At 31.9% G+C, this 18282-nt stretch overlaps 4 protein-coding genes and 1 non-coding gene across 8 annotated transcripts; 1 reads left to right on the forward strand and 4 right to left on the reverse strand.

Annotated features, from left to right (window-relative positions):
* Nucleotides 1–52: 52 nt before the first annotated feature.
* LOC107934117 (cold-regulated protein 28) lies at nucleotides 53–3671 on the reverse strand. 4 transcript variants are annotated; one of them, XM_016866468.2, is made up of 5 exons: nucleotides 3389–3671; nucleotides 1688–1846; nucleotides 1361–1574; nucleotides 648–760; nucleotides 53–544 (listed from the first exon to the last, which is right to left on the reverse strand). In XM_016866468.2, exons 1-5 carry the CDS (start codon nucleotides 3542–3544, stop codon nucleotides 461–463), a joined length of 726 nt encoding a protein of 241 aa, XP_016721957.1. In that variant the 5' UTR covers nucleotides 3545–3671; the 3' UTR covers nucleotides 53–460. The 4 variants fall into 4 exon arrangements, with proteins under 4 accessions (XP_016721957.1, XP_016721958.1, XP_040972995.1 ...); XM_016866469.2 differs by having other exon boundaries at nucleotides 643–760; nucleotides 3389–3655; XM_041117061.1 differs by having other exon boundaries at nucleotides 1688–1849; nucleotides 3389–3655.
* A 1524-nt stretch (nucleotides 3672–5195) lies between these two features.
* TRNAR-UCU (transfer RNA arginine (anticodon UCU)) lies at nucleotides 5196–5268 on the forward strand. The gene has a single exon. It is a non-coding gene; the product is annotated as a tRNA-Arg (tRNA).
* A 1693-nt stretch (nucleotides 5269–6961) lies between these two features.
* Nucleotides 6962–7655, reverse strand: LOC107934105 (40S ribosomal protein S16-like). The gene has a single exon (XM_016866455.2). The coding sequence runs from the start codon at nucleotides 7575–7577 to the stop codon at nucleotides 7140–7142; it is 438 nt and encodes a 145-aa protein (XP_016721944.1). The 5' UTR covers nucleotides 7578–7655; the 3' UTR covers nucleotides 6962–7139.
* A 1627-nt stretch (nucleotides 7656–9282) lies between these two features.
* LOC121231932 (NAC domain-containing protein 30) lies at nucleotides 9283–11790 on the reverse strand. Its single transcript, XM_041117075.1, has 2 exons — nucleotides 11504–11790; nucleotides 9283–10433 (listed from the first exon to the last, which is right to left on the reverse strand). Exons 1-2 carry the CDS (start codon nucleotides 11672–11674, stop codon nucleotides 9792–9794), a joined length of 813 nt encoding a protein of 270 aa, XP_040973009.1. The 5' UTR covers nucleotides 11675–11790; the 3' UTR covers nucleotides 9283–9791.
* Nucleotides 11791–15192: 3402 nt separating this feature from the next.
* LOC107934164 (uncharacterized protein At4g06744) lies at nucleotides 15193–16925 on the reverse strand. Its single transcript, XM_016866530.2, has one exon. The coding sequence runs from the start codon at nucleotides 16764–16766 to the stop codon at nucleotides 15276–15278; it is 1491 nt and encodes a 496-aa protein (XP_016722019.1). The 5' UTR covers nucleotides 16767–16925; the 3' UTR covers nucleotides 15193–15275.
* Between the last annotated feature and the right edge of the window lie 1357 nt (nucleotides 16926–18282).

Raw genomic sequence — 18282 nt, forward strand, 5'->3', positions numbered from 1 at the left:
AAACACAAACGTTTTAAAAACCTGATGATTTGGAGAATCCGGATCTAAGGTATACATTCATTGTGCCTATTTAAAGTATAAACAGATCACTAATAGCCAACCGGCTTGCATAATATCATAAACTTTGGATACACGGCAAATGATAGCTTAGAATGCAAGTTAGGTATAAAATCGCAGCACGGATCTAATAATGAAGAGAAGAAAAAGAACAGAAGAATTCTACCTTAAATCTATGCAAAATCTTCTAACTGCAAAATCATCAATCAATTCTTTGCACTGCATTCTCTCCCAGCGTTTTTCGGCAACCGAGCACTGAGCGAGAAATTGCCGAATTTATTTCATGGCCAAAAATAAGTATCATCGATTTTTTTCCCTGTTCATTAGTAGAAATTGAACTCTGCATTAGGAAGTATTGTATGTTGGACTTTCGGCAGGTGAAGCTCTTGGTGTGGCCTGACAGCTATTTCTTTTTTATTCCTCTTTTTGCAGATGTATGGCTTATGATTGAGTCATCTGCCGAGTTTAATTTTCCAAACGGCGAAACCTGAACATGAGTTTCATGGATAATAAATTTGAGGTTTCTAGACATCTTCTCAAACAGTTAAGCTTTTGTAAAAGGCAGAGACAGTTAAAATTTTTAACCTTACTTGACTGTTACTTGAAGCATCAAGCATCGGCATCATCTTCAAGCGTTTTGCCCCGGAAACACAGCTGGTTTTTTCTCTTAGCTCTTCCTCCACAAAATTCTGATCCGAGACCTCTATAAAAGACCAAATACTTCAGTTAAACCAAAAAAAAAAAAAAATACAAGCACCATTCCAGATTAACTCGGAAGTAAAAAATTTCTCTCGAGGCAAACAAAAGAAAAAACAAAACAAGTGCCTCTTGATCTTAAGGAAACATGACACCACACATGGCATTTCTCCATTTCAAATCTATTCGAAAGTGGGTTTTGGTGTGGTGGGATACCTTCAAAGTCCCCACCGTGCAGCACCACCAAGCCAAATGGGCACTTCATCCAATCTTACATCGGTAACTTCAAGTCACTTTCACCCATCATGTGCATGTGAAGTTCAGAGAAACAGAGAACCAAAACCGATATTCCTCCACTGGTTGTTAAACCAATCACATAACCCAAAAGGCTCATTCAGACCAAAGTTTATGTCAAAAGCATACTAGGAGAGGAAAACAAGTTTGTTTACAAAGATCTCCACTAAAATGATGCATTTTCATGGAAAGAGCAATGCATTAAGTTAAAAAAGGTATACACCAAATAGCATGGAATAGGGAAGCTCATAACAGAAACAAAAGAAGGCAATAAGAAGAGGAAAATATGCTAGCAGATTAAGCCTAGATGTACCAGTAGTGCAGGCACCCAAATTCGTATTACTTCTTGAGCAGATTCTGCCATTGGGAACTGCAGTTTTTCTCGAAAAAGGAAATGTTGCTGAGCTGCTTTTGGCTGCAGATGTAGAATAATATAATGGATTCCCTAGGACATCACTAGAATCAGCAGTGCTATCCAACAACGGATCATTGCTCTTCAGGTAGCAGCCATCTTGGAGAACCGAAAACTGAAAAGACAATCAAGATAACTTATTGAAACGAGGCAATTAATAGAGTTAAAACCATAAGGTGAAGATGGCAAGCAGAGTAAGTCTCTGACTTGATGAGAGGAATAACTTACTTTGGCAGGCAGTTGTGGGGCTGGACATGGCTCCCACATTTCCTCCTGTGGATAACAGCCTCGCAATCTCATAGAATAATGCAACTGCTCGGCAAATGATGTTTCTAAGAACTCAAGATACGAGTTGTGCTTCTCGTTGGTCCAAACCATAGTTTGACCCTGCTAAGTTGAAAATAAAAAATTACAGAAAAGATTTAAGCTGCATACACGATGAAATGGGAGTTCTACGATAAATTAACCACAGGAAAAGAAGTTAAACCATTTAGACGAGATGAATTAATAAAGAAATAAGAGTTTCCTCAATAAGAGGACATCTTTTAACTTACCATCCAATCCAAAGTGATATCAAATGGCCGAAGGATAGTTCTGGTAGGTTTACCTTTTTGGATTTCTTGGATAGAATTTTATCAGGACAAACAGAAGGAAAAGGTGCTCAACAAAACATAATCTATGTTGGAAGAACTAGGTAGCGCATGAGGAAATTGCATTACTAATCGAAGGAATCCAGGATTACAATCCTAGAATCTAAATGAGGAAATTGGAGAGGACCAGAGAATTAAAGCTGTTTATATACTGATATTAAATAAAGAATAAACAAGAAATATATAAGGCCTTCCTAATCACATCCAGCAGAAAGCCATCTTAGGCACTAAATGAATGAAGTAAATGGGGGATATTCTACTTAAATAGAGGGAATGAAGAATGCTATGTTTTGAGGCTGTGATCGATAGAGAAACCCTGTTTTGAGCTTGCCTTTTCTGGCGATTTATTGAAATTATATCTCATTTTTCATTAATATTGGAGACATTTAAGAAGAAATTCCTTCCTCGCAAATATATCAAGTATAAACCAACGTATAAGAAATTAAAAAAAAAAAATCTCCATGATGGTCATCTTAAGAAAGCCATAGACTTCATTTACTTGAAACTACAATATTTTGCAGTAACAATGCCCCCATTGTACAATTGATTCAAACGACTAGTATTTAATTGGTGCTAAATAAAGAAACTAGTCATGATTTTACAGTGAATTTTCCATTTCTCTATTCCAAAAAAACTAAATCATCTAAACTCATTGAGCATTATAAAAACAGAGGTTCTCCGTTCTCAAGTTAAGATCAATAGATACACAAACAGAAAAAAAAAACTTATAAAATAAAATGATTTATAATCGTCATTTCTTTTATCAACACAACATCATCACTACAAAATGAAAATGGAAAAGAAATAATTCATTAAGCTGTCTCTTTTTCTCTCTGCGATTTCCTAATTTTACTGTGAATTTCCACTTCTCTACTCCAAAAAACTAAATCATATCAATTTATTAAGCATTATAAAAACTGAGATTCTCATATAAAGATCAAAATATGCACAAAGAGAAAACACAGACAGACACACATAAAACAAAATGATTCATTATAATCTGCATACTTTTAACAACAAAACATCATCACAGCAAAATTTGAAAAGAAACAGCAACAGTAATAAAATCATTATCATGCAATCCTAAAATCAACCTAATCGTCTTAAATGAACCGATCTCCTTTTCTCTTTATCGTTCCCTAATAACTTGAAATCAAACCTCCATTATTCAAGCATCACTAAAAAAGTAAAGACTAAAACTTAACGGATAAAGAATAACGCATCAAGCTACAATTCAAAAATAAAAAAAGGAAGTTAAATTAGAAAATAACTAAATTACCGGTGTGGCATTTGCAGTAGGATCTCGGAAGCTCTCAATGGTTACACCAGAGGAAGAAGAGTCCGAGTTCATCTGAGTGAACTCATTTAGACGATCCAATAACGGATCCGAAGACGGAACCGGTACCGGAAAATTCCGCCGGAGATTATGTCCCATTGTTGACCTTTTTTCCTTGGCTTTCAAATCGGAAAAATAGGAAAAACGTGAAGATTGTTTTGAAATTTATAAAGAGAAAAAAAATTAAAATCCTTAAAATTAGCAGAGAAAATAGAGAGGCGGTGTTGTTTATTGTTGTTTGTTTAAAGGGCTAGTAAAGGAGGTCCACAAGGCGACGCTTTTACACTTGTCAAAATCAGGCAGGTGACACGTCAACAGGTGCGATAATATCTTAGGCCAGTGTCAACCAGATATTTTTGTTTTCCCTCTTCCGGCATTATAGCTTTTAAGCTGTTCGCACGCTTTTAACGGTACACGTGAAAAACAAATGTATATTTAAAATATGGGTTAATTTTATTAAACATCCTCAAGATATGACCAATATTTTAAATTAGTCCTTCGGTTTTAAAGGGAGTATTAATATTGTATCAACTATGTCTTTTTTACATTAGATTAATCGTGAATTTAGGTGTTAAATGCAATCTCAATCTGACATAGAGTATATTTAAAATATTTGGATTAAATTATAAATATGTTTGTATCTATTACATAAACTAGTGGGAACTGACGTACTAAAAAATAAATTGTGCCAAAAAATTAGAATATACTCATTTTCCTTTGATATCATATATCTAAGTTTCATATGTTATTATTTCATATCCATATATGGTAAAATTATATTTTGGTCCCTAAAAATAAAAAGATTTCTATTTATTTTTTTCAGTGGGATCTGACATACTAAAAAACCAATTGTGCCAAAAAATTAGAATGATACTCATTTTCCTTTGATATCATATATCCAAGTTTCATATGTTATTATTTCATATCTATATATAGTAAAATTGTATTTTGGTCCCTAAAAATAAAAAGGTTTCTATTTATTTTTTTCAGAAGTGATGAAGTCATAAATTAATACAAGATAAAATTACACTTTAACCTCATACAAATTATAAATTAATTTTGACTCCCTAAAATTTTTTTTGAATGTTCTGGTAAACTGTTTAATGCTATTTAAGTAAGTCTTGAGCCTTAATATTCGTTAATGGAAAAATAATTTTAAGAGAATTTTACCTAATATTTAAAGGTTTAATTTAACTCGACTCTGTATTTGGTCGAAACCTAATGTAACTACCGGATGTTGGAAAGTATAGGAGCAAAGGATAAAAAATGAATTATGCGAAGTAAAAGTAACAAGTTTATGGCTAGGAAAGTAGTTTTCTTAAAATGAAAGAAAGTAATTATTAATCTTATCCATTTTATAACAAAATTCTCTTATTCTTTCATTTTCATCCTCCTTGAGTTTTATATCACGTGCCAATATTAAAGATGTAAATGAGAGATTTATGTTACTTAAGTTTAAAAAAACAACTTCAAATTTAATTGATCTTTATTACGTTCGGTTTAAACTCGATTTTCAATAATTTCAATTCAATCTCAAATGTAAATAGTAGAACTTGAAGTTAAATAAGAGAAGCATCAAATTTCTAAAATCGGAATGGTGATCAGAATTAGTCAAACCCTGGATTCTTCAGTCCAACTAGCTTGACTGATATTTACAATTCTAATAAATAAATCATTAAAAATTTAAAATTAATATATATATATAATTTAATAAATTTCAATTATATTTTAAGTCCCAGCAACATCACCAGCGCTCGTGGCCTAATGGATAAGGCGCCTGACTTCTAATCAGGCGATTGTGGGTTCGAGTCCCACCGGGCGTGTAAGTTTTTATTTTTTTTATTGGTCTTTAATCCTCTTTTCTCGACTTTTTATATTTATTTTGAAAGGGATAAAGTAAGATTTAGTCCTTGAGCTTAAAAACTTTTCTCATTTTGGTCTCTGGACATTTTTTGTCCATATTAGTCCTAGAACTTGACATCTTTTCCCAATTTAGTCGAATTGGTCCTGGAACTTGGAAACTTTCCAAATTTAGTCTTGAACTTGGATTAATATGAACAAAAATAATTACTAAGCTCAAGGATCAAACTAAGAAATGGTGTTAATTTTTAGGACTAATATGAACAAAAAAATTTTGGAGACCAAAATGGGAAAGACTAACTCTTGCTTTCTCCCTTTAAAAATAAATAATCGTGGAGACAAAAACAAAGGACAACATAATCAAAGGATTAATGACCAAATGTGATGACGTCGCTTATAGATAATATCATGTCATCACTTGAAAACTTACAAAAAGAATTTGTAAAAAATTATAATTCTTTTTTTTGTATATTTTTAAATTTTATATAATTTTTTTAAAAATTTTCAAGTGATAATGGGACACTCCACGTCATCACACCCTAAATGAATTCAAATTTATAGGCCGAATAGAGAATAGTTATCAAAGTTTAATATTATTGTGGACAAAAAAAATTCAAAAACCAAAATGAAAAATAATTATAAAGTTGGAGGAGTAAACATCCATCCTTTTTAATAAAGGAATAGAGGTTATTGGATAATCAATCACGAGATGAGTTTTAATTAAATACTAGTAATAATACCCGCGATGTGGGGTTTGATTTTAATAAATAATATATATTAATATTAGTAATTGATGTATTTATTTAATAATGAATTATTTTGTTTTCATCCTATAATATATTTTATATATAATTGATAAATTTCAATTAAAATTTCAAATAAAATGATTAAGATGTTTTATTTTTATTATCGGACTTAATATTAAAAAATAACCAAAATTAAAAATATTTACATATTAAATATTTTTCATATTTGTAAAATTTAAGAAAAACAATTAATTTAATCTAAACTTTATTTAATCTTAAACTTTTAAGATAAGTATTTCTCGAATAAAGACCTTACACTTACTCCTTGAAGGTTCAAACACGGGTAATTATATAGTGAACACCTACCAAATCAATCACAAAGAATTTAATTTTAGTTATATTGATTTGACAACTCGCATAACAATTTATATGTATTTTATTGCTATTGAGAATGACATTTTCGTAGCGAAAAATGTTAATATCATCCTATCCCAATAATGGAGAATTTTACTTATAAAATTGCTCAAGAGCCGAACAAATTGCTCGACTTAAACTGATTTTGAACAATACTTTTTACATCACGGTGGCCCGACTATCCCTTCATTGTAAATACTCTTCAAAGAGATAAACCATAAAATTATATTTTCATTTTCATAAATGAAGAACAATCCACCAATAATATGATCAAGCGACACAAAAAGTACTTGCACTTTTCAATGATGTTTGAAAAGGACCGGGCACTATTCCATTTTATGGTATTGGATTGATTGAAACAATTTTTATTTTTATGATTTTTTAATCCAAACGGTCGAAATGATAACCTATCTCTTCTAAAACATTGCCCTCTTTAATTGCACAATAAAACCTCATAAAAGAATTGAACATATTCATGGCAACTTCAACAAGAATATTAGAAATCAACAATAATTTAAGGCCAATTTCAATAGATTCAAGCAATGTGTTTAAATAAACATTAAAAAAACAAAAATTCAAAATTCTGAAACTCAGTAACATCTTAAAATCATAGAAATTTATGAGAAAAAAAACGAAAATCCAGTTTATTTGGCCAAACAAACCCTGAAATTTCATCAACGGTAACTCTTCTGGAACCTTGCCCTAGCACCTCTTCCACCGAATTTCTTCGGCTCACACCTCCTTGGATCAGCCACCAGCAAAGTCCGATCGTACGTCACCAAAACATCCTTAATATCCTTCTTGCTTTGCTCGTCGACATACTTTTGGTAGAAGGCAACTAGGGCTTTCGCTATGCTTTGACGGATAGCATAGATCTGAGAAGTGTGACCTCCGCCTTTGACTCGGATTCTCATGTCGACGCCGGCAAAACGGTGGCGGCCTAAGAGAAGGATCGGTTCGACGGCTTTGAATCGGAGGATCTCTGGCTCCACGAGCTCGATTGGACAGCCATTGATCTTGATCAATCCACGGCCTCTCTTGCAGTGTGTTACAGCTACCGCCGTCTTCTTACGGCCAAAACACTGTACGGACTCGACTGCTTTTTCCGCCATTGTTCTTTTTTCTTTAGGGTTTTCAAAAAATGAAGGCTGAGGGATTTATATGGGGTGGCTATGGCTTAGGTTTGTTCTTTTGTAAGGGTTAAATTGTCATACCATTGTATTTTCTTTAGGTTATATTCTGTTATTAGTCCTTGTACTTCATGAAAGTTATAGATTTGGTCCCTATATTTTAATTTAATCAGTTTTTAGTCTCTATATTTTTCAAATTTCAAATTTTATTATTCACTAAATTATAATTTTTAAGTTTTATTATTTTCAAAATCCGATAGAGCAAATATATTATCACATGCCTAATATTATATTAGCTTGTTACTTACATGTATTATACACTAAAAAACCAATTAATGGAATAACGATTGTCATTTGTGTCAAAATTAAAATTTTAAAATTTTAAAATATAGGGACTTAAAATGATCCAATTGGAGAATATTGACTAAATCTACAACTATACACATAGTACATGACTAGTAATTGAATTTAGCCAACAAATTTAACTATTATTGTTTGGTCCATGACTAAATTTTCAAAATTCATAAAGTATAATGACTAAAACGGACTAATTTGAAAATTACATGGGATAGAATTTATCAAATTAAATTATAGAGACTAAATCCACAACTTTCGCAATGTCCAGGGATCTATGTCTATGTCACATTTTAACATTCCTTCAATCGGAATAACATGAGTAAGAAATGGTCTATTATAAAATTAACACCCAAACTATGCCTCTTTTTTCATTTAAACACTTATATTTTTTTTCATAAGTGATATTAAACTGTTAATTTCATCTCATTTTTACCTAAAATTGTTATGATAGATTATTTTAATTTTTGAAAATCGAAATAAAATATCAAACGTAATTCAACTTAAATCCATCGAAACCTGAAATTGTTTAAACTTAAAATTAACATATAATAAATAAAAAATAACTCTCCCCCTTTTTCCATCTATATTCCTTTTTTTTTTTCATTTCAGGGCCGAATCACGCCTGTCTTGACATTTAGGATTTACATATACAACATATATATCAAGGGTGAATTTCTTATTTCTTATTATTGAGCTTATAATATATAATTTATATTAGATGTTAGAATATTAATTCTATTATATATATTTTAGTATTATTTTTATATTATTTATCTATTTCTATTTCATTTGCATTTAAGGAGTAAAGAATTATAAACTTGAAAAACACAGATCGAGTTGCGTCATACATATGAAAGAATATAAAATAATGATGTATTTGGCGAATAAAATACCATCGTCTAATAAGGAACCTTTCGGATTCGTTGATAAATTTCTGAAAGATTTCTTCGAAAATATTTCATTAACTCCTCGTTTATATTGAGTAGACCTTATTGTTACGAAAATTCTTAATTCATGAGTTATAGGGAGGGACTTATGTAACCACAAACAGAGACCGAAGCAAGTGTTGGATTCAATTAAATTTACCAAACTCAAATCCACTACGAGTTACGAAAATTTTAACTTTTGTAAATATATTCAAATATGATATAAATACACGAATTGAAATATTTACTCTATAATAATAAAGTTCAAGAACTTAAACTTGATTATGATACAAAGATATTATATATATACACATGAATATACTAATTAATGGTGAATTCTTGGTTAAGAAATCATCATAATGTTAGTGATCTTAAATCTCATTGAGCTTAATGAATCTGTAAAAAATAATCATGCAAATGGTAGTATCGAAATTCCGGAACACTCAAAAAAAGTACAGAATTGGAATTGGCTCGTATCTGACTAATGATGTGGCTTATTCGGACTCAGTAAAGAGGACACTATGATGGTGTTTAAGGAGAAGAATCGGTAAACTATGTAGCATGCATTTGGAACTCGAGAGACGAGGTTATTGGTTTACGAAAACGAGGTCGGTTGATCAGCCGCACCATCGGCTTGTTTCTGTTGAGAAGCAACCTGCAACATTGGGTTTTAGAGCTTCGACGAGTGGATAGTGATTCTCCCCCTGTAAATTCGCCTGATGTAACATTTTCGGTTACTGGGAATAAATAAGTAAAACAGAACGACGCATATCGTTCTTTGTTGATCCGGAGTAGCATTTGCAAGAGAAGAGACTAGGGCTCCTATAGGAATCGGCTGAGAATGTTACGCATTGTGCATTGACTTATCGTATCGAGCGAAAAGCACGACACCGACAACATTAAGCATTATAACTCATCCTCGAGGTAACATAATGATTTTTCCTCGATTTCCACCCCTTCGAGAACCTCTTTGAGCTTCACCCCTACCTCTAGACATGGTGTTACTCCTACTCGCTGCCATTGAATGAGCTTCACCGTTCGGTCCGCCATTATTAACAGTTACCTGAGTCAATGTTGCATTTGGAGGCCGAACTTGAACGGCACGAACATTATTATCGATGTAATTTCTAGCCACTGTTGATGTTGATGCTCCGTTATTAACACCTCGATGTAACAACAAACCATTCGAATAATAAGGATGATATGGCCAAGTCGTGTCCGAATTACGATTTCTAATCACGGTATCATTTCTATTGGCCGCTGGTACAAAAGCTTCGTTGTTTAGTGCTCCATCGACAGTAGGTTGAAACCATGTATTCGAGTAATACTCGTAATTGGGCATCGGGGAAGTGGTCAATGGAGACAGTCCGTTATCGGGTTGTCCAGCAAAACCCGTCATCGGATATGAAACGATTGTTGCCTCCGAGGATGCTCCGACATCAAAATTTTGCGAGGAAGAACTAGTGTTAGTATTTTGATCAAAACTTTCAAGGTTATTTTCGTTTTGACCCTTCCTTTGGGTTTTGTACACCTTGCATAGAACACATGTATCAAGCTACAAAATGTAAAGTTAAATTTATTAGTAAATTAAAATAACAGTAACAACAATGGTGTATTTAAAGGTTAAATATGCTATTAGTCAAATACAAAAGAAGATCTAAAACAGCAGATAACCCATGTGAAACCCAACAAAATAAATCAAATATGAAAAATAAACGAAACATGGAAAAAAAATAAAAAATAACAAAACAAAAATCTAGAAGCTTCACACAGACCCTTGCAAAATTAACAAACCCTAAACGGCAAAAAACTTCCCCTTGTTTCCGGTGAGTTTATACTTTGTAAAAATTTTGAATTTAGTCATTATACTTTAAATTGTTCAATTTTAGTCCCTATAATTAATTAATTAAACGTAATCATGTAATCATTTGGTAAGGACTGAAATTTTAAAATTTTAAAAGTATAAGGACTAAAACTGATCAAGTTAAAATATAGAGACTAAATTCACATCTATTACAAAGTAGAGGAACTAATAACATGGTTTAACCTATAGTTAAACAACTTTTTTAACATTCAAAGACAACATATTGCTAATTAAAATGTAAAATCATGATAAATTTTAATAAACGGTAAATGTTTCACTAAATAAATTCTTACTATTATTTGTACTTATAAAATTAAATAATTAAAATTTTAAAAAAAATCCTCAATGTTACAAATAAAAGTAAAATTACAAAAAAAAATCAAATTTTACAATGTGTAAATGTTTAGAGTTAATATTTCTAGAATCAATATTAAATTGACATAATGTACAAATATTAAGGGTTAAAATTGTTATTATGCTAATTTGAAAAGCTATCAAGCTATATTCCATTCGTAACCGTTTGTAACAAAAAAAAAATTTAAATAGTTAGGTGGTCATTTTATAATTTTTATAATTAAATAAATAATTTTTTTTAATAATTAAGTTAATATCAATATAATTTACTCTGAAATAAATTTTATTTAATAAAACAAACTAGAGGCATATTAGATTATTAATTAATAATCATATATTATATATTATATATAAATATTTGAAATTTTAAAAAAATATATATTAAAATTAAATTTGAGAGAATTTACCGTCATGCCATCCTCGGGTTTGTTTTGGGGTTTAATCAGGCTAGGATCAACTTTGTATTCATGCATTTTCCATTCAGTTTTGTGACCAGAAGGATGTCGGCCGGTGTGAAATTCAAGTGTCTTTTTGGAGCCTATAGGTTTCAGACCGCCTTCAGGGATGTTTTTATCCATTCCGGTCGGCTTCCAAAAGCCATTCTCTGTCGAACGATCTGGCCTTCCTCCGTTTGGGTATTTTTTTCTCCTCGACGTGAAGAAATACCATTCGCTTTCTCCATTTGGTTCGTAAGACTCTAACATAAATATTATAAAACTTAAATTAAAAATATAATATATATTTAAATAAATATAAATATTTGAGTAAGTTAAGGTCCACGCAACTGCCCCTGGTTAGGAGTGTTCAATCGATTAACCGACTGGTTAACTGACCCAAACTACCATTAATTGAATTAATCAACCCTTTTAAACCTTTAACCGTTAACTGAACCAAATTTTTTTTAAAAAAAATTAATCGAACTGAACTTTTTCTGTTAATTCGATCGGTTAACTGAATTAACTGAAATTTATATATACATATATATATATATTGGTTAAAACAAGTATAAAACACATCAAATATTAATCGACTTAACCGACCGATTAATTTTTATTTCTAAAAAATTAACCAAACCTACCAAATACTTATATATTATAATATTATTTATTAAATTCGGTTAATTCGGTTAACCGATCGATTTCGAACCGAATTAACCGTTAATCAAACTTTCAAAAAATTATTAACCGACTTCAACCGAATTAATTCGGTTAACCCGAAATTTGCACACCCCTACTCCTGGTTACAAGTCAAAGTTAAAAATTATTTATTAAAAAGGATAATGTAACATTTAATCCCTGAGTTTTAATTTTTTTTCAATTTGATCCCTGCACTTTTACGTGAAAAAACTAATACGAATATAATAGGAATAATAAAGGTTTAGTTAGGTTACCAGTGAGTTTGGCAGGTTCTGTTCCATAGAGATCAAGCTCCCAAATAAGATTATAAGGTAAGAGTTCATTGTTAACCTTCTTCAACAAGTAATACTGAATCAATTCCTCGTCGGTAGGGGCGAATCGGACTCCAGGAGGAAACGATTGGATATAGTCTTTAACTTCAGCAACGGTTCGGCCGCCGTTAGAAGCAGTTGAGGAATTCAGCATGTTGTTTCGGTTATTGGCATTCTCCGCTGTTGTGACGGTTTCACCTCCTTCAAAAGCGGTGGTCTCGATGTTCGAAGCAACTGTGGAACTTAGAACATTGAGTTCATTATAAAAATTTTCATCCTGCGAGAAGAACTGATCACCTTCAAAAGCGGCGACGTCGATGTTCGAAGCAACTGTAGAATTTAGAACGCTATTTTGGTTATAAATATTTTCCTCCTGCGTGAAGAATTGACCAACTTCATAAGCAGTGGCGCCGCCATCCGCAGCAGCAAAGTAACTTAGCGTGCTGTTTTGATTAAAAATATCTTCCATCATTGTCTCGAATTCGCTGCCTTCATAAGCGATGGCACCACCATCCGTAGCAGCTGAGTAATTTAGTATGTTGTTATAAGCCTCATTCTCCGTTGCTGTGACGATTTCACCTCCTTCAAGAACGGTGGCGTCCATGTTCGAAGCAATTGAGGGATTTGAAATATCGTTTTGGTTTTCAATATTTGCTGCCATTGTGACAACTTGATGGCCTTCAGACGCAGTGGCGCCGCCGTTAGCGGCAGCTGAGAAATTTTGCTCTTTGTTTTGCATATTTGAGGAAAATACGATGGTACGGTCAGGAGCGATAAAATACTAATTTTGGTTATCTGATTTTGTTTTGCGAAAAATTCTAAGCTTTCTATATTTAAATAAACAAATATTAACAAAATCATAGTTGTAGTAGGTTTAGATATAGAAAATTTAGGAACAAAAATTAAATTATTTAAAAAATAATATTTTTAATAAAAAATTAATGGTAGAAAAAATAGCTTAAATAAACTTTTATAGAAACTTCACGAAGCCTCTTTCAAACTTAATTATGTATTTTTTAAAATTTATAAGTACAAAATTTAATTATTTAAATCCCATTATTTATTTATTTTTAAATATCCTTCAAAAGTTAATTAAAAAGATTTGTCTTCATTAAAAATTTTGGTTATTATCTGATTTTTTTACGAACATTAAGATCATATATTTATATAAATATTTATTATTTATATAAAAATAATAATTTTTTGGTCAAATAAATATTAATGCTTTAATAAAAATTTATAAAATTAAAGTTCAAGTTGAAGTGAAATTTTTTTTATTTAGGATGAATCCCTATAATACTAGGAGATAATATACATTATTAGAGACCAACAAAATGGGAGAGAATTTTTAGGAATAAAAATAATATTATTTTAATTGCCAAAAAATATTATTATTTTTTAAAGGATAAATTTTAAATTTTAAAAAATAATGAGATATTGTATGGACCCGCTCCTATAGGAATCGGCTGAGACTCTTATGCATCGCCTATTGACATATTGTATGGAGCGAAAAGCATGGCACCGTCAATATTAGGCGGGTAGACCATGTCCCGGTGGATAGCGATAGACTCGTCCTTAAGGTAACGTTTTTCGTTCAAGTGAGCCATAGGATGAAGTATTAACGAATCAAAGATGTCGTAAAATCCGAGTGATGATACAAACCAGCTGCTGTATTGACAGAACTGTTGCTGTCATAACAAAAGGAACTATTATCATATGCTACTTAGACGCAAGTAGAGATAATTTTAATCAACTTATAGCTCGAGATACTTTTTCGGAGTAAAAGCACAACAAACTTAGATCTTTATTCATTCTATTAAGGTCTCACATAATACATTATAAGCATACGCTTTAGCCAAATGATTATCAGAACTAATCGAACTTAATCAAGCACGATAATCTATCTTGCATGATGTTATGGTACTATATTGAGAATAACTCCTTAAGCTTTCCTTTGGATATGCTCTCATCCAAATTTGAGAACACCATTAGTAGTAGTAGATGATGGAGAAGAACCAGAACCAGTAGATTCTTTTTTCTCAGATTCTTCAATGGAATTTGAATTATATCCATTTTCCCCTTCCATACAAGGAACCCATTTGAAAGATTCTTTCCTCCCACAGCTTTGAGAAAAAATTACCATTATATAGTTAAAATGTGCCATCAGTCCTATACTTCTTCCAAAATTTTATATTTAGTCTCTAGTTTTTATTTTTAAGAATTTAATCTTTCTATTTTTTAAATTTTAATTTTCAAGGTCAATTATTAACACTATATTTTAAAATAAAAAATCACATAATTAAAAAAATAAGTAATGAACACAGGCGACAGCAAAAGCTGGTAGGAGCTTGACTTGTTAAATTGGAAATTTAAATTTTGGCCTTTTAATATATAACAAAATTACACTTTAACCTTCTAAAAATGATAAAATTTTAATTTAGTCATTTAAAAAATCATGAAGATATAAGCTATTAAAATGATGAAATTCCATTTTAGCTCATAAAATTACACAACTTAATTTTGCCCCCAAAAAAAGATTTTGGCTTTGCTCCTTCTAATGAATCCGAATCTAACAAAATAATTTTAACAATATTAACAACTAGTCATGAAATTTTTAATCTGAAAATAGAGAGATTGAATTTCTGAAAATAAAAGTAAAATGACTAAATTTTAAATTAGGAAATGGTACAGGGACTTATAACATATTTAACCTTATTATATTTCCGTTTTGTTCATAACCGATGAGGTTTAAGAACACCGTAAGTAGTAGCTGACGGCGAAGAAGAACCAGAACCAGTAGATTCCTTTTTCTCGGATTCTTCAATGGAATTTGAATGAAACCCATTTTTCCCTGCCATACAAGGAATCCATTTGAAAGATTCTTTTCTATCACAAATCAGTTTTCTCGAGAAAAACATAGCACAATCGGCTTTTGATCGTTGCTCCGGCAAATCCAAGATACAGTTGTTCTTAACGTTGAGCTTCTTCTTCATTACCAAATCCCGGCATGCCGGTCCGACTTGGGTGAAATAATTACTCGACAAAGACAAGTTTTGAAGATTGGGTAACCGGCAAACGATTTCCGGTACTTCGCCGTAAAATTCATTGCCGGCCAAATTGAGTAGCTCCATCTTTTTCAAACAACCGAACGAATGTGGTATTGGCCCGGTTAGCTTATTCGTTCCGACGTCAAAAACGGTGGCGTTTTGTAAGTAGCCGATCTCGTACGGTAAACAACCAGTGAGTTCGTTGTTGAGGAATAGTACTTCGAGGAGGTTTTTAGCTTTGCCGATACTTGGCGGGATCGGACCAGTGAACTTGTTGTATGCAAATGTTATGTATAATGCCGGTGTATCGCCTAAATTTTCCGGTAGACGTTGCCTGAAATTGTTGTTGTTGATGAAGAGAACGTCGAGGTCTAATTTGAAAACTGTCGCCGGAACGACGCCCTTGAGTTGGTTGAACCTTAAATCGAGGAAAGTTAATTCTGTGGCACGGAGGACTTCCATCGGGAAATCGTCGGTGATCTTGTTGTTACTGATATCAAACTCGTAGAGGTATTTGATTTTGGACGTTCCGATGAACGGAATGGTGCCGGTGAAGTTGTTGGAATTGGCATGGAAAATGGCTAAATCTGTTAATCCGTCGATGAAATCGTGGAGTGGAAGGGAACCATTGATGCCGGAGAGCTTAGCGCCGTTGAAATCGACGGCGGCAACTGCTCTTTTTTTCATGTCCGGTCGCACATCACATTTGAAGCCATTGTATTTGCAAACGTTGGCACCGTTCCATGTTTTTGTGTATCTTTTGCTATTTTCATCTGGTTTGATTAGCTTCTTGAACTTTTGGATTACTCTATAAGATGTTGCGAGCAGTTCGTTTTCGAAGCAGAGGTTGTTGCTCCGGTAACCACATTTCGACGGTGGTCTTGGCGATGGTGATGGTGATGGTGTCGGTGGTGGTGGAGGTGGAGGTAGAGGTGGAGATGGTGGTGGTGGACATTCAGGTTCAGGTGGCGGAGGAGGAGGACAATCTTCAGGCGACGGAGCAGGAGCTTCACCGCCGCCGCCGCCGATAATGATCTCTAACGTTTCCCTGTTAGTCCCAATGAACGGATACAGACCACCATCATCACCATAATCATTGTCACTGACCACCTCGTGAGACCAACAAGAACCAAAAATGGCGATCAAAACTAAAAACGAAAGAGAAAGATTACCCATTGTTTTTCTTTGAGAAATTGAGTGAAAGGCTATGGTGGATTATATAAGATAAAAAAAAATGGGGGCAATAGGGGTGACCATAATTGAAGGAAAAGTCAAGGTTCACGACATGGTACAAAGTTGGATCGTACTGTTTTTGTCTTGGAAAATGAAAGTTTTGTCAACAGCTGCTTGCTTTGTTGCTCGATTCCCTTTGCATAATTGCACCTTAATAACTTCTTCTCATACTTTTTTTTTTATTTTTAACTATAAAAATTTAAAATTTTCTATTTTAGTCATTAATATTATTAAATTTTAATATTTTTGTCACTAATCACTTGTAGTAACTCTTTTTTATTGGTGTAATAATAAATTTAGCCCTTAAATACTTACATATTCTATCAATTTAATTTTAATCTTAAAAATTAAATTTAATCATTAACTTTACACCTACTGTTAATTAAATTTTACTTCTTAAAAATTTAAAAATAAAAATTTATTTAAATAATTTTTTATAAAAGTACAAAAGATGGTATAAAATGCATATAAAATTATAAATGAACGAATATCCATTTTTCTTTTTTTTGGCATAAAATTTATTTACTAAAATAAAATATTTTTAAAAAAATACAAACAAGACTTAAACTAAATTTAAAATTTTCCTTTTTTTAGTTTATTTTATAAATACTAAATTTTATTATACGTCTAGCATTGCTTCTGGGCACCACCTTCTTCCACAACCGCAAGCACCAATAGCCTTTACTTTAAACTATTCGATTTCCATATTCTCTCCATCATCGCACCATTGAACTAGGATTTGGTAGTGGAGTTGCTCTCGTGGCGTTCCACCTACTGAGTTCATAAGAGTTCATCCCCAAATCATGCTCGCTCTCAACCACGACTTCAAACGCAACAAGCTCATTCTAAGCAACAACCTAAAGCATCGATTCTCACCCTTTTTGTCTTCAAGTTATAGCTTTTGACTCAACCTGAACATGGTGATAGTTAATGGTGAAAAAAGGAAATTTTTGAACCTGCGTAAGTCTTCTTAGTGGTTTTTTCCCCTTAAATTGTTTTATTAATAGTATTATTTTATAAATAAATTATTATTTAATAAATACATTTTATGTTAGAAAATTAGAAAAATAACATATTCATTTATTTATAACTATTTTGTATGTATGTTATTGAAAAAGAAATTTTAAATAATTTTTTATATTTTTTAAAGTTTTCAAGAATCAAGACTAAATTGACAAAAATGTGTAAAGTTGAGGGTTAGATTTTTTAGATTTAAGACTAATTTGATAAAATCTATAAGTATTGGAGGGCTAAATTTATTATTATGCCAATAAAGAGGCCATCGCTAGTGATTTTAATAGATAAGTGATCAAAATATTAAATTTCGATAATGTTGAAACTAAAATAGAAAATTTTAAACCTAGGTAACCAAAGTAAGAACACACTAATGATTAGGTGATTATTTGCGTACTTTATCCTTTTTTATTGAAGTACCTGTCTCAAGTTTAATCTTTACAAA

Source organism: Gossypium hirsutum, chromosome A01 (assembly GCF_007990345.1).
Source record: "Gossypium hirsutum isolate 1008001.06 chromosome A01, Gossypium_hirsutum_v2.1, whole genome shotgun sequence".
Lineage (NCBI taxonomy): Eukaryota > Viridiplantae > Streptophyta > Magnoliopsida > Malvales > Malvaceae > Gossypium > Gossypium hirsutum.